This window comes from Asterias rubens, chromosome 2 (genome assembly GCF_902459465.1).
Source record: "Asterias rubens chromosome 2, eAstRub1.3, whole genome shotgun sequence".
In the NCBI taxonomy this organism is placed as follows: domain Eukaryota; kingdom Metazoa; phylum Echinodermata; class Asteroidea; order Forcipulatida; family Asteriidae; genus Asterias; species Asterias rubens.
The window spans coordinates 20,203,864-20,228,525 of record NC_047063.1 but is presented as its reverse complement, the minus strand read 5'-3'; the positions used below and the strand labels follow the sequence as shown (position 1 = coordinate 20,228,525).

General features: G+C 37.8%; 1 protein-coding gene across 1 annotated transcript in view; it reads left to right on the top strand.

Annotated features, from left to right (window-relative positions):
- Positions 1 to 12,705, top strand: part of LOC117306981 (gamma-tubulin complex component 6-like) — a 36,795-nt gene extending 24,090 nt beyond the window's left edge. Inside the window, exons 19-28 of the mRNA XM_033791594.1 lie at positions 707 to 875; positions 2,001 to 2,142; positions 4,529 to 4,685; positions 5,432 to 5,469; positions 5,694 to 5,826; positions 6,704 to 6,758; positions 7,775 to 7,874; positions 8,488 to 8,549; positions 9,393 to 9,592; positions 12,140 to 12,705. Of these exons, the coding sequence (XP_033647485.1) occupies positions 707 to 875; positions 2,001 to 2,142; positions 4,529 to 4,685; positions 5,432 to 5,469; positions 5,694 to 5,826; positions 6,704 to 6,758; positions 7,775 to 7,874; positions 8,488 to 8,549; positions 9,393 to 9,592; positions 12,140 to 12,231 (1,148 nt within the window). The 3' untranslated portion in view covers positions 12,232 to 12,705. The remainder of the gene's footprint in view (positions 1 to 706; positions 876 to 2,000; positions 2,143 to 4,528; positions 4,686 to 5,431; positions 5,470 to 5,693; positions 5,827 to 6,703; positions 6,759 to 7,774; positions 7,875 to 8,487; positions 8,550 to 9,392; positions 9,593 to 12,139) is intronic.
- Positions 12,706 to 24,662: the final 11,957 nt, after the last annotated feature.

Here is a 24,662-nt window from a genome sequence, read left to right as displayed (position 1 = left end):
ATTATAGTTCTATGTATTTCAAAATAGTCACAATTATATCTGAATCTAGCAAAGCATAAATTGATAAATAAACAAACATTTAATGACCATACAAAGTTACTTGATGAGAAGCGTTGTTACTATTGAAAGTAAAAACTTTGTTGAGAAAGGATTTCCTTTAAAGTAATATGGTTTGGATCATTCAGAAATGTTGCGACCAGCTGTGACATTTGTTTGATGAACTTTCTCATCAAGTAGACACTGTATCCAGCTGAAACTTTCACATGTGACTTTTATTGGGTCTTTTTGTATAATGTTAACACAAGTAGTGTCCACGGTTGATATAAATTGGCCCAAGTAGTATCATTTTTATTATCAGAGCTCAAATCATCCCTGTCAGTAAGTCAGTTGTATTTGTCAGCTTTGTCCAAAGCTACATAAACATTTCCATAGCATTCCTGTTTCTTTGCAATGACAGTACAGTTGAGCAAACTTCCGTGCACAACTTGCCTTATACAGGCGTTTTCATCTTCAAAAACTAACCTTGTAATATAGCAATAAGTTTATAACTCTCTTTGTACACCATTAATTAACTTTCCTTGACTTCGGTTTCCCTCCCAGTAAATCCCTCTGACGACGACTTCAACTTTTAGAAATTGTCTCTGAAAAGTGTTTTGGCTTGTAACATTTCTTGAAAGTCATGATTAGTTATTTTTTACTCTTCCAGACAAGCCCCCAATGCCTGACCTCTTATCCAACACTGGCTTCATGCCGTTATCAACGGAGGTTGGAGACTATGGTTTACAAGCGTTGGAGTCAGACAGTATGGAAGCAGTGGAACACCAATCACTTCCAATCATCATGAAGAGATCGGTTACAGCACCGCTGCTTGCTCAGTAAGTTCTTAGAGTGGATGGGATGGAGACATCTAGGCAAAACTCTAACTTATTTTGAACGTTGCTAATGATCAGTCATTAAACCCATATTTAATACAACCGCACTTCTTCTCTGTCCATTGTTACCAGCCCGCCTAGAAAATATTTTTGGCGCTGTCCCTTACAGGAAATCTATTAATCTTTCCCAGAACCTTTCCTCAATTTTTCATACCACTTGGAACTTTTCAAACCAACAAGTCTCCCAGTAAATGTAACTTCTCGCCTTCTAAGTAATTTTTACTAGTCATAATAGAAATAGTTGAAGTTGGTTCTAAAAGGAACGTTACAGAATTGGTAAGAAACAAAAATCGTGAAGATCACAGATTTACATTAAACATGCACGGTCTAATGATGATGATAGCAGAAAACATCCCTTAAAATATTTCTATCTGAAATTACATATTTGAATCGGTAATTAAAACATGGTGATCGGTTTTTCACTTTTCTCTACAGGTTGGTCAGTTTATGTATATTGTAGATTACATAAAGTGCTTACACTGCCAGCAACGTTTTTTTGCTAGCAAAAGCAATTCTGTTATGTTCCTTTAAGTTTCCTAATTGAAAATTCATTTAAGAAGTTCATTTATGTTCATAAGTGTTGATCTGAGAAGAAGAAGCCTCTTGACATTTCAAACAGTTTTCTCTGCTTGTCTGCTTGGTTACTGGGTCCAGTGGTAAAACTACTGGACTTGCAATCACAGAGTAGTGGGTTTGAATCCTACCAAGCTAATCGCTGATTTCACAATAACTAAAAAAGTATTGCTGTCTAGTTAATGAAGCACAATTTCCTGGTTTGGTTTATTCATTATCATAGACATTAAAACCAAATTGTATTGGAGATTGGCTGTTGCCAGCTTGGTTATGTCCCCTTGTGGGAGTTTGCCGAGTTCCCTTGACGGGAAGATCGTCTAAACAAACAAACTAACAAACCAAGAACCAACAAACCAACAAACCCAAACTTCTTCCCAAACAAAGTGCGTTCACATGAGTGTAACCATACACCGACTCGGTTTTCAATTGTGTGAGTTTTTTTTTTTTTTTTTTTTTTTTTTTTTTTTTTTTTTTTTTTTTTTTTTTTTTATCCAGGATCAGTTTAGTAAATAAAGGAATCTTGGACTACTTCATAGTGGAGTTGGGGATCGGCAAACACTTTGAGACACTCAGGAGTTTCCTCTTTCTTGAAGATGGAGAATTTGGACTCTCCCTCTGTGATCAGCTATTCGATAAGGTAATTATATTCAAACTTGAATCCTTGATTCCGATTGGTAAATCCATAGCAATAAGAATGAGAGATAAACCTACATTGCACTGCCTGTATCAAACCCTGCTCTAACACACTGTCCTAACCTCTCATCAAACCCTGCTCTAACACACTGTCCTAACCTCTCATCAAACCCTGCTCTAACACACTGCCCTAACCTCTCATCAAACCCTGCTCTAACACACTGTCTTAACCTCTCATCAAACCCTGCTCTAACACATTGTCCTAACCTGTCATCAAACCCTGCTCTAACACACTGTCCTAACCTCTCTTCAAACCCTGCTCTAACACACTGTCTTAACCTCTCATCAAGCCCTGCTCTAACACACTGTCCTAACCTCTCATCAAACCCTGCTCTAACACACTGCCCTAACCTCTCATCAAGCCCTGCTCTAACACACTGCCCTAACCTCTCATCAAACCCTGCTCTAACACACTGTCCTAACCTCTCATCAAACCCTGCTCTAACACACTGTCCTAACCTCTCATCAAACCCTGCTCTAACACACTGCCCTAACCTCTCATCAAGCCCTGCTCTAACACACTGTCCTAACCTCTCATCAAACCCTGCTCTAACACACTGTCCTAACCTCTCATCAAACCCTGCTCTAACACACTGTCCTAACCTCTCATCAAACCATGCTCTAACACACTGTCCTAACCTCTCATCAAACCCTGCTCTAACACACTGCCCTAACCTCTCATCAAACCCTGCTCTAACACACTGTCTTAACCTCTCATCAAACCCTGCTCTAACACACTGTCCTAACCTCTCATCAAACCCTGCTCTAACACACTGTCCTAACCTGTCATCAAACCCTGCTCTAACACACTGTCCTAACCTTTCATCAAACCATGCTCTAACACACTGTCCTAACCTCTCATCAAACCCTGCTCTAACACACTGTCTTAACCTATCATCAAACCCTGCTCTAACACACTGTCCTAACCTCTCTTCAAACCCTGCTCTAACACACTGTCCTAACCTCTCTTCAAACCCTGCTCTAACACATTGTCCTAACCTCTCATCAAACCCTGCTCTAACACACTGTCTTAACCTCTCATCAAACCCTGCTCTAACACATTGTCCTAACCTCTCATCAAACCCTGCTCTAACACACTGTCTTAACCTCTCTTCAAACCCTGCTCTAACACACTGTCCTAACCTCTCTTCAAACCCTGCTCTAACACACTGTCCTAACCTCTCATCAAACCCTGCTCTAACACACTGTCTTAACCTCTCATCAAACCCTGCTCTAACACACTGTCTTAACCTCTCATCAAACCCTGCTCTAACACACTGTCCTAACCTCTCATCAAACCCTGCTCTAACACACTGTCCTAACCTCTCATCAAACCCTGCTCTAACACACTGTCCTAACCTCTCATCAAACCCTGCTCTAACACACTGTCTTAACCTCTCATCAAACCCTGCTCTAACACACTGTCCTAACCTCTCATCAAACCCTGCTCTAACACACTGTCCTAACCTCTCATCAAACCCTGCTCTAACACACTGTCCTAACCTCTCATCAAACCCTGCTCTAACACACTGTCCTAACCTCTCATCAAACCCTGCTCTAACACACTGTCCTAACCTCTCTTCAAACCCTGCTCTAACACACTGTCCTAACCTCTCTTCAAACCCTGCTCTAACACACTGTCCTAACCTCTCATCAAACCCTGCTCTAACACACTGTCCTAACCTCTCTTCAAACCCTGCTCTAACACACTGTCCTAACCTCTCATCAAACCCTGCTCTAACACACTGTCTTAACCTCTCATCAAACCCTGCTCTAACACACTGTCTTAACCTCTCATCAAACCCTGCTCTAACACACTGTCCTAACCTCTCATCAAACCCTGCTCTAACACACTGTCCTAACCTCTCATCAAACCCTGCTCTAACACACTGTCCTAACCTCTCATATTAAAGGGATTGGGTACTTCTGTACGATACAAAACACAACAACCACAGATTTACATTAAACATACACGGTTTACAGATAATTGTGGTTAAAAGCTTTCCTTAAAATATTTCTTACTGAGGTGCGGTAGTTTTTGAAAAATTTGTAAAACAATTTCACGGGAAAAACAGATTCATGCAACTCTCCTGAAAACATGGCTCTGTGATTTTCACTTTCAAAAAACAAAAAAACATGATGACTAATGAAGCCGAAACTTCTACAGATAAGTTATGTTAATTACATCTTCTTTCACAGTGGGTATGGATTTGTGTCATGGCCAAAAAGTTGATCTACCATGGGTATCAAAACCCTTTATAAGATAAGTAAATAATAAAGATAAAATACAAAAAAAAGACATACATGTAAACAAATTATTTTGTTGACAGCTTGCCCAAGGTATGAGGCCTCCCGAGTTACTGACACCCATGGTGCTGAACCAGCTTCTGGCAAGGGCCGTTCAGTACTCAACGAATAGTGAATCCAAGTACGCTAACAACCTTGGATTTAGTCTAAAGTATCTTCCACATCACTTCAAGCCAAACGGTTAGTATGTATAACCAATTTACATGCATGTATGTTTTAAGATTATATATTGTGATATTTGGAAATAAAAATCTCAAAATTGTTTTATTACATTGACATTAATATTTTTGTTGTAGTATGCAACTACATGTACACTGATGTTTGTTTAGCATTGTTATACTCATTGCTTTCTTGAGTCCTGTGAAGAAATCCACAAGCATAACTGGGACGGAATTCGAACCGACGACTTTTGCAATTCTAGAGCAGATGTCATACCACTAGACCACAGAAATTGCCTGGTAACTAGAGGCAAAGTTTGAATCCTATTATTATATTCGTGGGGGTACCTTGATTTTTCATTAATGATTGATTTTTGTGAAAATGCTTTACAGGCTGCCCTGTAGACTAGAGGTCATGCGACTAGAGTCAGTTTACAGTCAACCAGTTCCAGACAATCTCAAAAAAGCAAGAACAGTCACAGTTGTTACATAATTCTCTCTGAAACAGTAAAAAAGGAAACTGCTTGAAAGACTTCTTGTGTGGAACGGAAGTGTCCGTTTTGAATGCAGTAGGGATGGTTGCATACTAGTTGCCTGTAAAAATTACCTCATGTAACCTGACCTTAGGCCTCGGGCGTGTTGTGACAGATAGGAACAACATAAAATAAAAATTCATTTTGTTTGTTTTGTTTTACGGCTGACCAAACTCTTTCTGCTTTGTTTCTAATAGAATAGCATAATAAGAATGAATCTTTTTGTCTTTCACAGCTATTGATACCTTTGATTGTTTGGAATTACGATACAAGGTAAGGAATAGTTTGCTTTTCTTTTTTCTGAATTGAGTTTGCATTATAGAAAGAGAACACCAAGAATGCTGAGCTCAGTTATCATTAGACTGGTCCCCTGTCTTTATCCGCAAGGATAAAGATTGGTATTGGTTTTACAGAACAGTGATTTCATTGGATACAATGTTTAGCCAAATACAGCAAACTGTTTAATAATAATCCAATGATATTTGTGTCTCATTTAGGTTGAGTGGCCGTGTAATATCGTCATCACAGATACGTGTTTAGCCAAATACAACAAGGTGTTCTCCTTCTTGGTGCAGCTGAAACGAACATCTTGGGTCTTGAGAGATATTTACTTCCATCTCAAGAGACATGGTGAGACTGAAACTTAAGTTTCATGTTTTCTTTTTGTTGATGTGTGGTGCACTTTTGTATCTGCCCTTTTATCTTTCTCGGGTTTTCTTTTAACTTTTTTATTGCATGCCTATTTTGTTGTACTGTATCCTTTGTAATTTTGGCATTTAGTGTTGTGTGTTTTTATGTAACGGGATACAAAACAAATTGATGTATTCATTAAGTTTTTATTGTATTGAAAGAGGGTAGCCATTGAGATATCACACTAGCATTAACAGTAGCCAAATAAATGTTTTTAATAGTATTTACTTTTTTTCAAGTATAAATAAGATGACATATTATTTTGACTCCTTTTCGGCTCTTGTTGAACCAATTTTATAAAAAGAAAAAATTCAAAATGAAATGAAAAGTTAAATTAAAGACAGTGGACACTATTCTTTAATTGTCAAAGACCAATCTTCTCAAAAAAAATTTGAGCTTGATTGGTCGTTGGAGTTGCGAGATAACTATGAAAGTAAAAACACCCTTGTCACGCGAAGTTGTGTGCTTTTATATGCTTGATTTCGAGACCTCATATTCTAAACTTGAGGTCTCGAAATCAATTTTGTGGAAAATTTCTTCTTTCTCGAAAACTACGTCACTTCAGAGGGAGCCGTTTCTTACAATGTTTTATACTATCAACCTCTACTCGTTACCAAAGGTTTTATGCTAATAATTATTTTGAGTAATTACCAATAGTGTCCACTGCCTTTAAGTGATAAATATTAATTTGATTTAGTACTTATTAAATTGTCAGATTAAAATTTGGATTTTTGTATCTTCTGAGGATTCTGTAGAAAGCTTTTAAAAGTATTTTTGTTCTAATATAGTTTTTGATTTTTTTTTTTTTTTTCATAAGGTATGGTGAACCATGCTGGTAATTCCCCCCAGTTCCGACAGTTGCAGCTATTTAGGTAAACTACACTACAATGACTCATTCAACAACTCACAGTCACATATAAATATCAACATATCTTCATAATTGTCTTTATTTCTGACAATAAGACATTTGCGAGTTAGATTTGAATACAATGACTTGCTAAGTCATAATGTACCGCTTACATCTGAATTCCTATGTGAAATGGTTTGGGGCAAGCCTTTGTATAGCAACCTCCAGATGAGCAGACCCTGGTACCATTATGTCATACACATCCATTCAGAATTGTGTATGGGTGTTCACCGTCTTTTAAGTAACTACGCAAAAGCTCGCCCCAATCATGTGACATAGCAACTGTCTTGATAGTCTGCGGGATTCAAATTTAAGTGGTAACTTGTGATCAAGCACGTCATTGAACCAGACAATATTTGAATCTAACACGGAAATGGCATAATGTTGCAGCTGTGTAGGTTAAGGACAAGAGGTTTCAAAATTGTACCCAGGAGTACAGGCTTGATTTTTTTTTATTTTTATGCAAGTCGCCTGACACACAAGGCCTGAAGGCCACTTCAAGGTGTGCGCTACACAAGGTGTGGAAAAAAAAAAAAAAAAAAAAAAAAAAAATGTTCTGAAAACAAACTACGTTTGTATTTACTCACATCCCTGGGGGACTCCACCCTACAAGCTTGCTTTTGGGAGTCCTCCACCACTTAATCTATTGTGTATCTTTACTACACTATGTTATATCTTGTCATCTGAAATGATTGAGTGGAAATAAAACTGAACTGAACTGAACTGAACAATTATTTTTTCCAGAGGCCGCTGCCACCTACTCCTAGGGCTGAAACAGGGTTACCCCTTTACAGTCCATACGAATGTAGGCTTGGGTATCAGGGGTTCTGGTGACCTTAGTGTTGGGCCAGCAAACACATGACCAGACAATTTCAGCAATTTTATCCTGAAAAAGTTTTGAGAACCGAAATGAAGTATCGGGCTTGTGGATCTTTAGGTCTTTCCTCTGAAATGATTTCTTAAACTTGATTTTTTTGCTAGGCATGAGATGCAGCACTTTGTGAACGTGATGCAGGGATATGTCGTCAATCAAATCATCCATGTTACTTGGGAGGAATTCCAGAGACAACTCAAGACTGAGGTATAAAAACTAATGATTTTTTTCACAATGCAATAACAATAATTGTATTAGTAGGATTTGAAAATTTGCATGGTGGAAAGGTTTGCGGTAACACCATTGGTGTTACCGCAAACATTTCCATATAATAATTGTATTGTATAATAACTTGGTTTTTTTATAGCGCTTAATCTACAAGTATCTCAAAGCACTTATCTTTTTTATTTAAGTTTTTGAATTATGAGTTGTGCATTGTAAGGAGGTGTATTCAGCATGCACTACCTGAAACACTGGGGAAAACTTATTCCCTCAGCGATAAAACTGAGTTCTATACATGCATTACACATCACACGGAATGCACTTTGAAACACTATGAGTAAACACTTGCAGGCCTTGAATTTTGTTCTTGAAGGGAAACAGCAATTTACCTCTGGTAAGGGCAGTTAGGGCACCACATTAAAGGCACAGGGCACCACAGCAATTGCTGTGAGTGCCGTGTGTTATTCGAGGCCTACATTTGGCAAGAAAATAATAAATTTTGGTCGTTTAAAGAGACAAGAAGTATTTCTTATATTTGTGGCTAGTTGTAGTTGATACAAAACACCAAGGATATTTTTTGTTATTTTTTCCCCCTTAGGTTCACAATCTGGATGACCTTCATCAGAAGCATGCCGACTATCTCAACAAAGCAGTGTTCAGGTAACGTACTTTTTAAAAATCTGAACCTAATAAGCCATTTTCAAGTTAGAATTTAATAAGTCTGGTACAATAAATTAAATTATTTTTTTATCATTACACCCATGTGTTTTAAGGACTGTATACTCCTGAGTTCTGTGAAAAAAATAACTACTAGCAAATCACTCAAGTGGGATTCAAACCCATTACCTTTGCATTGCTAGAGCTGATGTCTTACCACTAGACCATCGAGCAAGCCCGCTGGCTATTCGAATCCTTTATGTTAGGAACGGGTAAAGCAACGTTTTAATAGCTGTTATGTTTGCATCGGGATACAGAATATAATTTGTTTTTGCCCTTACACCAGTGTGTATTTTAATAGAGCACTGTATACTCGGTACTTTCCAAAGTTCTGAGTAAAAAAATCCACTTGCAAATCAATCGAGTTCATTAATTTGCATTTGCCACAGTTATCACTTAAATTGGAATTCCTCTGACTAATGAGACAGTTGCTATGTCACATGACTCGAGCAAGCTTTTGCGAAGTTACGTCAGAGAAGACAAACACCAATGCACAATTCCGAATGAGTGTGTATGTGATTTAGAAACCTGTGGTGACTGGCACTTAATAGCAGCCCAACGATCCATTTTTATAATTTATAGAACAAAAATAACACAACTATTTTATGACAAGATATCTGCTGTATAATGCAGATGGTCATTGGTTTGATTCCCACTTGAGAAGTATGCCTGTGAATGTTGTTCCGGCAGGACTTGGGGGGGGGGGGAGGGGATGTGTACACAATGTATATCACACATCCATGTTATGAGCCAAATTGTTGATACTAATTGTGTTTAACCCCCAAGGTGTCTCCTAAACAAGAAAGCTGCCCCCGTCATGAAGATTATCACAGACATCTTATGTCTGATTCTCAAGGTGCGCACACAGCTTGTCTCAGCATCTTGGGTCTTTGATAAGGAGAAGAAGCAAGCATCTCATCCTGGCTTCCACAACATCAGGATGTCTTTCCTTGCATTTAAGGAGTACTCGGGATTCCTCTATAAAGGTAATAATATCAAAGTCTTATATAGCACACGTATCTACCAAACAAGGTACTCAAGGCGCTGAGTATATACAAACTTTCAGAAAGATACATGTAGGTTATTGCAGTGATGAATTCTGAGACCCAATTAATTAGGACCTTTTAAGTGTTTACAAGGTGCTACGGCACATCAGCAGCCACAGCCAGGAACACCGGGGCGAACCCCTTCTCTTTTTGATAAGTGCACTGGGTTCTTTTAGATGCACTACACAACCCACATGGGACCAACTTCTTTCTTTAGACTCACTTTCTAGAAGAATAACAAGAGCCGATCTACAAAGCCCAGAGGCACTTTACCAGAACTAAGTATGTACTAAAGTGAGCATGATCCTGTCTGACCCATCCCATCCCATGTACCCTAGGTTTTTATGAAGTCGCCGGCGAGGGATCGCCTTTTGCAACATAGAATTAGGACACAATGCTACAACAACTCCTTTGTCCCTAATGCTATTCGTTTTTACAATGATTTTAAGTAGCTCTGTTTTTTTTTCCAGGTTGTCAGTTTTTGAGAACTTCCCTAGTGTACATTTTAACCTTGTCGATAATTAATTGTTTTGCATACTTTTTTTCTATCCATACCTGAAACAAATTTTTATACTAATTGCTTCTTTTAATCAATCTGTCCGTTTATTGTTGTGAATTTTTAGTGTTTTTGTCTGTATTGTTTGTATCAAGGCCAGTTTTGATTTCCCCAGTGTGGGATAATAAAGTTCTTATCTATTTATCTTCTCTATCCAAAACATCTTTGAGATAAATTACAGGCTGGATTTGATTTCAAAAAGCACTAAAGATTTATCTTCCGAAGAGTATTGTGACATCACACTTTGTTTCCTTTGTGGTTCAGACATGACACTTGTCCTAATTTAGTCTGATTTACAAAAAAGAATTGCCTTTGAAAAAGTCTGATTGATTAGCCTGAAATGCCTATTGAAGTCTACACCATGTGTACTTGTAGGTCAGACGTTGACTAGATAAAATATTCCTACTTTTTTTCTATGGACCAAATATCATGTCTGTGGTTTATTACTCGAGGTCTGAAGTAAAAAGTTGTTTCCCCTTGTGATCCCCTGGCTGTTGCTTTCCATGATGTATTGTAAACTTTGGTGTGATCCCTGGCTACATGGTAATTAACGGTTGAATGGCTTCTGACTGGCACCTCAAACAAAGATATTAATCAAATAGGGAGACTGCCAAAGCTCATTTGGTAGAGCGTTGACACGTTAATCCTGAGGTCAATATATATTTGGTTTGCGCTAACACCATGTGTGTATCTACTTGCCAGGTAGAGTTTGTTCTTAGAGAACTGTCTTTCTTTATTCTACTAATGCGGAGTAGATTGTTCGGGTGTTCGGGAGACTTCTCAGTTCTGAAAAGAACTGTCCTGCTTTTTAACTGCATGTACTACCCGGGCGGATTGTATAGAAAATAGGCTGGGACTACTACTTTAGCTTATAGGATCGTAATTAACTGTACTGGAATCAGTTCTTAAATTGGTCTCAACGTTTCGACTAGCTTGCTCTAGTCGTCGTCAGGAGACTGTTCTTTTCAGGATAGTTCTTTTCAGAACTGAGAAGTCTCCCGAACACCCGAACAGTCTACTCCTCGGTAGTAGAATAAAGAAAGACAGTTCTCTAAGAACAAACTCTACCTGGCAAGTGGCAAGTGGCAAGTAGATACACACATGGTGTTACCGCAAACCAAATATAATATATTGATACCTCACCATGCAATGCCTCAAATCCTGAGGTCGTTGGTTCAAATTCTGCTCTTGTAAATATTCTTTGTTCAACCCAAAATCAATTAAAAGAATGTGTAGCTGCTGCCAACAGTCAAAAGGAAAACATTTCATGACATCTTTTTGAAACTATTTTTGTTGACCATATTTTGTAGATCTTCAGAGGCTAGCTTCTTCCTTTCTTTCTTTTTACAGAACATGACCCCTAGGGATTTGCAAACAAACCCATTTTGGTCGAGTGTTCACACAGCTGGGCAGGCTGACAAACGAAGTGTCTGAGACAAATAAAAATGTTCTCGTTTGTTTGTGTTGATATGAGCATAGACTATGCACACAAAATTAATTAGTTATAAACTAATTAGTGATTTTATGGGGTCAGCTACATTAGGGCTTTGGATGGGAAGGGTTAAGATCAATCTTTGCTCTTTGTGAAGTCGGTTCCGGCATTGGTAACTATCAACAACAGGATGTAATAAGTAGCAGTCTGAAATCTTGCTGATTGTAAACTTCATACCAGTCCCAGGACAAAGTATTTGCATGGCAATTCACTGTTGGTTACTTCACTATTTCATCGTAGCAATTCACCGCTACTCGTTTCATTTGCTGCGATAGAAGTAAGCCTTGAATAAACATAAAAAATAGTTAACTGCCTGACATTTCAACCCTAGCAGAAACTTTCTTGAAGGTTAAATGACACTACAACAAACATAAAAATGTATACTAATACTCACAATAATCCTGACAAAGTGTCCTATTAATTGTCTTTATTTCTGCAGTGGTTGCTAAGCTGGTTACCCGTGGTTACCAGCCCCACCTGGAGGAGTTTATGTTGAGACTCAACTTCAATGATTTCTACCAAGAAACCTAAAAAGAGAAATGAGAGAAACTGAAGACTCAAGAAGTTTAGAACTCCACAACTTTCCGTCTTTACATCTGAATATTGGGTTTTTTTTAGGGGCATACGCCTACATCATCTTCAACAAAGCTCCAAACTGACACTGGACTGTAGGCCTGAGGCCAGTGCTTTAAGCGTAGGGCCAGTAAACTCAAGACTGGAGAAGCCCTGCGGTTTTGTGGATATTGACATCAAAATCAGGCTCTGTTAAACATTCATGATTTCATTTTATTCAAGAATTAATTGCATAGGGTCTAAAGAATAATGTATGAAATGTATTTATTTTTTTGGTTAAACATGTTATGCTTGATGATTTCTGTTGCCAGAAGGCTACATAAGTTGGATTCAAACCCATAACCTCTGGTATTCTAGAGCACATGCATTAAAGGATTTGGATACTTTTTCTAACACAAAACACAATGTCCACAGATTTACATTAAACTTAATACAAAGCTTCCCTTAAGACATTAGTTGCTGAGGTGCTGTAGTTTTTGAGATATAAGTAAAACAATGTCATGAAATACGTTTTTAAAAGCTAAAATAATTTTCGTCTCATGATCAGTTAGACGAAAATTATTTTCAAAATGCAAAAAATAGTTAATGGCCTGACGTTTCGACCCTAGCAGAGTCTTTCTCGAAGGCTAAATGACAACACAACAAACATGAACAGGTAACTAAGTGAAACATAAGCAGTGAAGTGGAAATACATGAATGGGGTTAGAAAGCATACATAAAAAAGCAGGGGGTAAACAATGAAACACAAAGGACAACATCAAGGGTGGTGAGGTTGGGTAAAAAGTAATTTATTAGTGAATGAGGCTCAGGCTAAAAGGCTATGGGAAAAAAAGGAGACGGCAAAACAAAAGGTTTATTAGTCGTTTCCTTCTTGGATGTTCAGACCATGGGGTTGAATGGTCTGGAGGCGTCTAATCCAGAGTTTCTCCCTACTCAAACGCACAGTCTCTCTGTGGTTGCCTAGTGCCTCTATGCCCTGTAAGATCATGTCAGAAATGGAGTGATTAGGAAGATTGAAGTGATGACCTGCAGGTGTATCTAGCTTTTGGGTCTTGACTGTAGATCTGTGGCCGTAGAAACGCCTCTTGAGTGTAGTTCTTGTTTCACCTATATATTGAACACCACAGACTCTGCAAGATATGAGATAAATGAGATTAGTGGTGGTGCAGGTGACATGACCCCTTGTCGTATGGGTGGTACCGTCTACAGACGATGCATTTGGAGATGTTGGAACACCTAAAAGTTTTCATGACATTGTTTTACTCATTTCCCCAAAACTACAGCTCCTCAGCAACTAATATTTTCAGGGAAGCTTTATACTATCATTATCTTCCAACTGTGTAAGCTTAGTGTAAATCTATAGACATTGTGTTTTTCGTTCTACAAAAAGTACATAGACCCTTTAACTACTAAACCACCGTTTATGGTTGGGTTATTGATAGGTTTCATGATTAATGACAACGGTTTACAACATGTTCTTACATGTATTTTGTCATATATTTTTCCCAATTTAGGGTCCCTTCAACAGGCAAAACATAATAGTAACAATGAATAAAACAACTAGTAAGCTTTGCGATAACACCATGTGAATATCTCTTGTGAGTAGTAATGAAAAAACAGTTTACTTATTTTGAATCGCTTGAATTTAATTCATGCCGTCAACAATACAGCATTCATAAATACCTCAGACAGTTTCGCTATTCCTATTGGTGGTGAGCGCATCACATGGGTGTGTATAAACCTTTGTTTATGACCGGTAAAAAGTGTTATTCATGGGCGTGACACGCGAGCTTGCACCTGTTCTTATAAGACAGTTTCTTCATTCCTATTGGTCGAGAGCAACGGCTGAAACAGTTGTGCCACATCACGCGATACGCACAGCATTCCCTTATAAGGAGTTGTTTACGCGAGGGCGGCGGAGGGCTTTACCATTTCATAGCTGGAGGGGTGTTGTGTTGAAAGAAATCATTGAACAATTATAATTTTTGCATTTATTTGACTTTTTGACCAAAAAGTGATGATGTTTTTGACCGAAAAGGTATTTATGAATGGGAATCAAAGTGTGTTGAATCTGTTTTCAACTAGTGGTTTAAACCCGCCGAGGCCTGGCTCTTTATCATTTACCTCGTCTTCGTCTCGGTAAAATTATCAAGAACCAGGCCTCGTTGGGATAAAACCACTAGTTGAAAACCTCTTCACCACACATTGATTCCCTTATTTATGTACATGTACAATGTACATGGATGTTGCTTGGATTAGATTCTGAGCTATATCTAAGTGCTACATAGTGGTTAGTTAAAGATAGGGGAGATTTGTTGTTCCTTCTTCCTTCACTTTGCTCCAATTAATTGTAATTCTGATTAAATCCTGTGTAAATTGTACATATTGTTTTGGGAAATAAAAATCACCTCAGACAAATAAGTCTGCTTAAACTGTTGTCTTTGCAGGAACTCTTTAAAGGAATTGGACACTATTGATAATATATATCTCAAAATAATTCAGTGTTAATATAAAAACTTAATTTGTAACGAGCAATGGAGAGCTGTTGATAGTATGCAACATTGTAAGAAACTGCTCCCTCTGAAGTAACCGTTAGTTTTTAAAGAGGTAATTTTCCACTGAAATATATGAATTTTATTTTTCGAGACCTCAGAATTAGACTTTGAGGTCCCGAAACTAAGCATCTGAAAGCACACATCTTTGCACAAAATGGGTATTTTCTCTCGCAACTTCGACGACCAATTGAGTTAAAATTTTCACATGTTTGTTATTTTATGCATATTTTTAGATACATCAAGTGAGAATACTGGACTTTGACAATTACCAAAGGTGTCCAGGGGTGGATTTCACAAAGGTAGTCCTAACTTAGGACTAGTCCTATCTCTTAGCATTGCCTAGGACTACCTTTGTGAAATCCACCCCAGTGACTTTAACAACATGTAAAAACGAAAAACTATGAGCCGTTGTGTTATTATTGCTTTAAAGCCATTATACACTTTCGGAACAGAAAAAAAAGTTCACAGATTTACAAATAACTTACAGGGTTTACAGAAGGCCATGGTGAAAGACTTCTCTTGAAATATTATTCCATGAAATGCTTTACTTTTTGAGAAAACTTTAAAACAATTATCAACTCTCGTTGTCGAGAATTACGGATTTATTTTAAACACATGTCATGATACGGCGAAACGTGCGGAAAAAAGGGTGGGTTTCCCGTTATTTTCTCCCGACTCCGATGACTAATTGAGCCTAAGGTTTGTTATTTTATATATAAGTTGTGATACACGAAGTGTGGGCTTTTGGACAACACTGTTTACCGGCAGTGTCCAATGACTTTAATTGGTTGTCATGCATTTCAAAGAGAAATAATTCATTTCTAATTATTAAAGCAAGAAATATGAAAAACTGTATGGATACCAATACCTTCTTCTGAGGTTCAGATTTAAAGGGTTTTGATACCTTTTGTAGATCAAGTTTTTGGAATGACCCTGACATGAATCCTTACTCACTGGGAATGAAGGTAAGTTTCAGCTTCATTAGTCATCAAGTTTTTAAGAAGAAAAACAAGCAGAATCACAAACGATGTTTTCAAAGGAGTCGCGCAAGACGTTGTACATGTCTTTTATACATTGTTTTACTCATTTCTTAAAAACTACGCACCTCGGCAACTTATTGCTTTCTATCATTATCTTCTATTCGTGTCAGTTAATTGTAAATCTGTGGATATTGTGTTTTGTTTGGAACAAAAGTACCCAAACCCTTTTAAAATTAAGAACATTTTATAAGTTTAAAGATAATGAAAAACAGGCGTTCAATGGTGAATAAGAACAGTCCATAAGGTTTTTAGTCCTTAAGCTTTCATTTAAAAAAGAAGGTATACAGTAAACTCTTGAACTTATTTTGTGGAACTGGAAAACAAATTCGACAATGTTATTATTCAGACTCCAATATAAAGCGAGACCTTTTAAATGAGACAGAAGTAGTTTGAAGCGTGGAGGTAACCATGGTTGAAGGAAACGTCAAACTATTACTGTGAAATTTGTTTACCCTGCCTGGGGATTTTACAGACATATGTTAGTGACAAAGCCCTTTATCTTAGAAAAAAATACACCGTGGGCCCCTAACAATAAAACAATGTTGGGCAATAGTTGGTGGGGGTCACGGGGAAATCCCCATGCAGTGAAATTGACTAGGCATGTTTGTGTAGTGTCCTTGAGTTTTGTATTCATAAATACCTGTCTGACCCATCCCATCCCATGTACCCTAGGTTTTTATGAAGTCGCCGGCGAGGGATCGCCTTTTGCAACATAGAATTAGGACACAATGCTACAACAACTCCTTTGTCCCTAATGCTATTCGTTTTTACAATGATTTTAAGTAGCTCTGTTTTTTTTTCCAGGTTGTCCGTTTTTGAGAACTTCCCTAGTGTACATTTTAACCTTGTCGATAATTAATTGTTTTGCATACTTTTTTTCTATCCATACCTGAAACAAATTTTTATACTAATTCCTTTTTTTAATCAATCTGTCCGTTTATTGTTGTGAATTTTTAGTGTTTTTGTCTGTATTGTTTGTATCAAGGCCAGTTTTAATTTCCCCAGTGTGGGATAATAAAGCTCTTATCTATTTATCTTCTCTATCCAAAACATCTTTGAGATAAATTACAGGCTGGATTTGATTTCAAAAAGCACTAAAGATTTATCTTCCGAAGAGTATTGTGACATCACACTTTGTTTCCTTTGTGGTTCAGACATGATACTTGTCCTAATTTAGTCTGATTTACAAAAAAAATTGCCTTTGAAAAAGTCTGATTGATTAGCCTGAAATGCCTATTGAAGTCTACACCATGTGTACTTGTAGGTCAGCCCTTGACTAGATAAAATATTCCTACTTTTTTTCTATGGACCAAATATCATGTCTGTGGTTTATTACTCGAAGTCTGAAGTAAAAAGTTGTTTCCCCTTGTGATCCCCTGGCTGTTGCTTTCCATGATGTATTGTAAACTTTGGTGTGATCCCTGGCTACATGGTAATTAACGGTTGAATGGCTTCTGACTGGCACCTCAAACAAAGATATTAATCAAATAGGGAGACTGCCAAAGCTCATTTGGTAGAGCATTGACGCGTTAATCCTGAGGTCAATATATATTTGGTTTGCGCTAACACCATGTGTGTATCTACTTGCCAGGTAGAGTTTGTTCTTAGAGAACTGTCTTTCTTTATTCTACTAATGCGGAGTAGACTGTTCGGGTGTTCGGGAGACTTCTCAGTTCTGAAAAGAACTGTCCTGCTTTTTAACTGCATGTACTACCCGGGCGGATTGTATAGAAAATAGGCTGGGACTACTACTTTAGCTTAGAGGATCGTAATTAACTGTACTGGAATCAGTTCTTAAATTGGTCTCAACGTTTCGACTAGCTTGCTCTAGTCGTCGTCAGGAGACTGTTCTTTTGAGGACAGTTCTTTTCAGGACAGTTCTTTTCAGAACTGAGAAGTCTCCCGAACAGTCTACTCCTCGGTAGTAGAATAAAGAAAGACAGTTCTCTAAGAACAAACTCTACCTGGCAAGTAGATACACACATGGTGTTACCGCAAACCAAATATAATATATTGATACCTCACCATGCAATGCCTCAAATCCTGAGGTCGTTGGTTCAAATTCTGCTCTTGTAAATATTCTTTGTTCAACCCAAAATCCAATTAAAAGAATGTGTAGCTGCTGCCAACAGTCAAAAGGAAAACATTTCATGACATCTTTTTGAAACTATTTTTGTTGACCATTTTTTGTAGATCTTCAGAGGCTAGCTTCTTCCTTTCTTTCTTTTTACAGAACATGACCCCTAGGGATTTGCAAACAAACCCATTTTGGTCGAGTGTTCACACAGCTGGGCAGGCTGACAAACGAAGTGTCTGAGACAAATAAAAATGTTCTCGTTTGTTTGTGTTGATATGAGCATAGACTATGCACACAAAATTAATTAGTTATAAACTAATTAGTGATTTTATGGGGTCAGCTACATTAGGGCTTTGGATGGGAAGGGTTAAGATCAATCTTTGCTCTTTGTGAAGTCGGTTCCGGCATTGGTAACTATCAACAACAGGATGTAATAAGTAGCAGTCTGAAATCTTGCTGATTGTAAACTTCATACCAGTCCCAGGACAAAGTATTTGCATGGCAATTCACTGTTGGTTACTTCACTATTTCATCGTAGCAATTCACCGCTACTCGTTTCATTTGCTGCGATAGAAGTAAGCCTTGAATAAACATAAAAAATAGATAACTGCCTGACATTTCAACCCTAGCAGAAACTTTCTTGAAGGTTAAATGACACTACAACAAACATAAAAAGGTATATTAATACTCAAAATATTCCTGACAAAGTGTCCTATTAATTGTCTTTGTTTCTGCAGTGGTTGCTAAGCTGGTTACCCGTGGTTACCAGCCCAACCTGGAGGAGTTTATGTTGAGACTCAACTTCAATGATTTCTACCAAGAAACCTAAAAAGCGAAATGAGAGAAATTGAAGACTCAAGAAGTTTAGAACTCCACAACTTTCCGTCTTTACATCTGAATATTGTTTTTTAAGGGGCATACGCTTACATCATCTTCAACAAAGCTCCAAACTGACACTGGACTGTAGGCCTGAGGCCAGTGCTTTAAGCGTAGGGCCAGTAAACTCAAGACTGGACAAGCCCTGCGGTTTTGTGGATATTGACATCAAAATCACGCTCTGTTAAACATTTCTTGATTTCATTTTATTCAAGAATTAATTGCATAGGGTCTAAAGAATAATGTATGAAATGTATTTTTTGTTTGTTTTGTTAAACATGTTATGCTTGATGATTTCTGTTGCCAGAAGGCTACATAAGTTGGATTCAAACCCATAACCTCTGGTATTCTAGAGCACATGCATTAAAGATTTTGGATACTTTTTCTAACACAAAACACAATGTCCACAGATTTACATTAAACTTAATACAAAGCTTCCCTTAAGACATTAGTTGCTGAGGTGCTGTAGTTTTTGAGATATAAGTAAAACAATGTCATGAAATACGTTTTTAAAAGCTAAAATAAATACGTTTTTAAAAGCTAAAATAATTTTCGTCTCATGATCAGTTAGACGAAAATTATTTTCAAAATGCAAAAAATAGTTCATGGCCTGACGTTTCGACCCTAGCAGAGTCTTTCTCGAAGGCTAAATGACAACACAACAAACATGAATAGGTAACTAAGTGAAACATAAGCAGTGAAGTGGAAATACATGAATGGGGTTAGAAAGCATACATAAAAAAGCAGGGGGTAAACAATGAATAGGGGGGACAAAAAGGGGGGGGGTGAAGGGAAGGGACTGGCTTGACCACGAGCAAGAAGATGGAAACACAAATGACAACATCAAGGGTGGTGAGGTTGGGTAAAAAGTAATTTATTAGTGAATGAGGCTCAGGCTAAAAGGCTATGGGGGAAAAAAGAGACGGCAAAACAAAAGGTTTATTAGTCGTTTCCTTGGATGTTCAGACCATGGGGTTGAATGGTCTGGAGGCGTCTAATCCAGAGTTTCTCCCTACTCAAACGCACAGTCTCTCTGTGGTTGCCGAGTGCCTCTATGCCCTGTAAGATCATGTCAGAAATGGAGTGATTAGGAAGATTTACAAATAATTTACAGGGTTTACAGAAGGTAGTGGTGATAGACTTCTCTTGAAATATTAGTCCATGAAATGCTTTACTTTTTGAGAAAACGGTAAAACAATATAAATTCTCGTTAACGAGAATTACGGATTTGTTATAAACACATGTCATGATACGGCGAAACGCGCGAAAACAGGAGTGGGTTTCCCGTTATTTTCTCCCGACTCCGATGTCCGATTGAGCCTAAATTTCCACAGGATTGTTATTTTATATATAAGTTGTGATACACGAAGTGTGGGACTTGGACAATACTGTTTACCGAATGTGTAATGGCTTTAAAGCCATTATACACTTTCGGAACAGACAAAAAAAGTTCACAGATTTACAAATAACTTACAGGGTTTACAGAAGGTCATGGTGAAAGACTTCTCTTGAAATGTTATTCCATGAAATGCTTTACTTTTTGAGAAAACATTAAAACAATTATCAACTCTCGTTGTCGAGAATTACGGATTTATTTTAAACACATGTCATGACACGGCGAAACGTGCGGAAACAAGGGTGGGTTTTCCCGTTAATTTTCGTCTCATGAGACGAAAATTATTTTCATGACATTGTTTTACTCATTTCCCAAAAAACTACAGCACCTCAGCTCGTAATACTTTCAGGGAAGCTTTCTACTATCATTATCTTCAAACTGTGTAAGTTTAGTGTAAATCTGTGGGCATTGTGTTTTTTGTCCTACAAAAGTTACATAGACCCTGTAAAGGTTTTGATACCTTTTGTAGATCAAGTTTTTGGAATGACCCTGACATGAATCCTTACTCACTGGGAATGAAGGTAAGTTTCAGCTTCATTAGTCATCAAGTTTTTAAGAAGAAAAACAAGCAGAATCACAAACAATGTTTTCAAAGGAGTCGCGCAAGACGTTGTAGGCCTACATGTTAAAATAGTGTTGTGTTTTAAGACATTGTTTTACTCATTTCTTAAAAACTACGCACCTCGGCAACTTATTGCTTTCTATCATTATCTTCTATTCGTGTCGGGTTAATTGTAAATCTGTGGATATTGTGTTTTGTTTGGAACACTAAAAGTACCCAAACCCTTTTAAAAATTAAGAACATTTTATAAGTTTAAAGATAATGAAAAACAGGCGTTCAATGGTGAATAAGAACGTTACAGTCCATAAGGTTTTTAGTCCTAAAGCTTTCATACAGTTAACTCTTGAACTTATTTTGTGGAACTGGAAAACAAATTCGACAATGTTATTATTCAGACTCCAATATAATGCGAGACCTTTTAAATGAGACAGAAGTAGTTTGAAGCGTGGAGGTAACCATGGTTGAAGGAAACGTCAAACTATTACTGTGAAATTTGTTTACCCTGCCTGGGGATTTTACAGACATATGTTAGTGACAAAGCCCTTTATCTTAGAAAAAATACACCGTGGGCCCCTAACAATAAAACAATATTGGGCAATAGTTGGTGGGGGTCACGGGGAAATCCCCATGCAGTGAAATTGACTAGGCATGTTTGTGTAGAGTCCTTGAGTTTTGTATTCATAAATACCTAAGACAGTTTATCCATTCTGGTTAGTCGAGAGTGCATCGTGAGGGGTTGTTTGAACGGATGATATAAAACACCAGTAAATAGTGTTAAACATGGGCTTGACACGCGAGCTGCACCTGCGCTTATAAGACAGTTTCTTCATTCCATTCAGGCCTCTCTTAATACTTATGCATGACGTCATAGTTCTTACCCAAAATGAGGCTATAGGCGCACTTCCCCCATCCCTTGCAGTGGCTGCGCCCATCGCCTCGTTTTGAGTTAGCATTGTGACGTACCCCATGCATATTAAGAAAGGCGTATAGGTCTAGAGCAACGGCTGAAACAGTTGTTCCACATCGCGCGACGCGCACAGAATTCCCTTTTCAGGAGTTGTTTACCCGGGGCCTTACCATTTCATAGCTGGAAGGGTTAGACCACGCAGTGTTTGTATGTAGGTATGAAATAAAATACAGAAAATCCATTACTTGCTGTTGCTTGGCGAAAATCCTGCACCGAATCCCGAAAGGAAACAATTACAGCAACAAATAGTGATCTAAAAATCCTCGGAAGCCTGCGATGTGGGTGACGTCATTCGAAGCATTATCGTGTTTCGTTCCCACACTGTACCATTATAATATACAGAGTTTTTCTTCAAACCCCTGAATAAAAGGATGCCGATTCACAGGCTCGTTCGACAAAATTATAAGTTATCACACAAGCGCGAGTGGAATACGAACAAAATAGTGCGTCTGCGTCCCACATCTAACTCGGCCGCGCGATAATAAAAATTTAACACACGCACGTCGTGTAGCAACGAAAAACAAATGGCGATGTACTTGATGTTCAATCAATAAAAATCATAGGTTTTTGTTGTAGGCCTTTGCATGTTAATCGGACAGAAAAGGGGAAAATTTACATCGTTCACATTAAACACTTGGAAAAGGTTCTTGCACTGCCGTGAACGATTGGTAAATAGTCCCAGTGTATACAGACGTTATCAAAAAGTACTGTTTTTGAAAAAATTGGTCTGTTCACGAACTGTGCAGTTTTAGAGCTTAGGCCGTGTCCGAATTGGTGACTTTGGCTACAGCTACGGCTAGATCAGCGCGTCTGTCAGTGTTGAAGAATAGCAGACGCGCGCGCCCTAGCCGTAGCTGTAGCCGAAGTCGCCAATTCGGACACGGCCTTAGCAACAACCAAATTCGGATTCAGTACCATTGAAAACCCTTATGCGTCAAATTTCATGCGGTCCAGAGATGGGGACCACGAAACCCCCAAAATAGGCCCCTTTTCAATACCCATCCCATGGTCTAGGTGTTTTGTTCAAAGAAATCATTGAACAATTATAAAAGTGTTGATGTTTTTGACCGAAAAGGTATTTATGAATGGGATTCAAAGTGTGTTGAATCGTTTTTCAACTAGTGGTTTAAACCCGCCGAGGCCTGGTTCTTGATAATTTACCTCGACTTCGTCTCGGTAAAATTATCAAGTCCAGGCCTCGGCGCGGGTTTAAACCACTAGTTGAAAACCTCTTTTTCAACACACATTGATTCCCTTATTTATACCAGATCATTCAAACCAATCTTTCTTGCGATTGCGTAAGGTTGCACAGTAAACTCGAAACGTAGTTTGAAGATTTGAAAGTTTGCCTTACTTTTAGAATTAAACTAAATCAACTTCCCGATAATTGCAAATCATTTGTTGTTACTTGGAAATCATTACTTTCATGAGGAACGATAGCAGTCTCAATAGTCAAAATGGATTTGTTCATCACTGGTGTCACAAAAAGTGGAGAAACTATTATGTGAAGGCCTCATGTTGTAACGACCTTATGATTGCCGCAATCAATATATGCACATGTAATTACAAAAAAATAATTATTAGCATAAAACCTTACTTGGTAACGAGCAATGGAAAGCTGTTGATAGTATAAAACATTGTGATAAACGGCTCCCCTAATAATTATTTGAATTGAATTGGAGAGCTCGGTTTTCTTCCATTATTCTCTCGCAATGTCGACGACCAATATTGAGTTTACATTTTTACAGGTTTGTTATTATTATTATTATTGTTTATTCGGCATAAAAACACATACAAAATACAAACATAATCAAAACAAAACAAAAACCAGTGACATAACATGCCTGGAATTAAAAAAGTTTACCAAAAAACTGTAACCCGAAGGCCTTCAATTCCAATATCCCTGGTCATATATTAAAAATATATAATTGTTGTATGCATGTGTTGAAATACACCACGTATATGCATGTGTTGAAATACACCACGAGGTGAGGACCGGTATTTGACAATATTTACCAATTAATGGTTGGTTTCTACGCCGTGCCTTTAAAATGCATATCCAAATCCTTATTTCGATGCTTCTCCAAGTAACCACTAAATTTGGTGGAACATTCACATGCTGGATTGGTTTTATTAAAAAATAATGGGGGAAATGATGTTTCATACTTTAAAACTGCTGCTAGCGGGAAGCACAATAACTACCTTGTTATCCAGTGTTCGTTCAGTAATGCCCCCTTTCCCCCCAAATTTTTATTTATTTATTATTTTGTTAATGAAGAATGTTGTATTTTTTGTCTGAAATGGACGCTAGGCATATAGTGATAAAGGAAAAACTCTGTTTACAGAATTGGTAAGAAAAAAAGCCGTTTAAGCTCACAGATTTACATAAACTTACACTGTCTAATAAATGATAATAATACTGGAATGAACACATCCCTTGAAACGTCATACTATTTAATGAGGATAAATAAAACTAATTTCCTGTTTGGAGTTTATCGCTCAGTTTGTCACTATTTTCTTCCTATATACCCAGATGACCGATCGATCTAAAACTTCTACAGGTTGATCAGTTTATGTAGTATGATGGATTTAGTAGGATGTCAGCAACTGTTTTGTTAGCAAAACCAATTATGTAATGTTCCTTGAACGAATTTAATTATCTGAGAGTCATATGTTGCGCCGGTGCATATAGCGTAAATCAACGCGCTGCCTTCCCCGATCCGTAGGAACTTTTGGATGTGGTCCAAAAATTTGCCAGTTGCCGAAAACTGTTCTGTCTTCACGTTGATTCTTTGTTACCTCTCCCCCATGTCCCCGTAATATTCCCGTAGATTTGTCCTTAATTTTGAAGTAGAATAACAAAGGCCTAGTATTAAAGTTTTAACCCGGCTGTCACTCGCTTTTATAATTCCTATA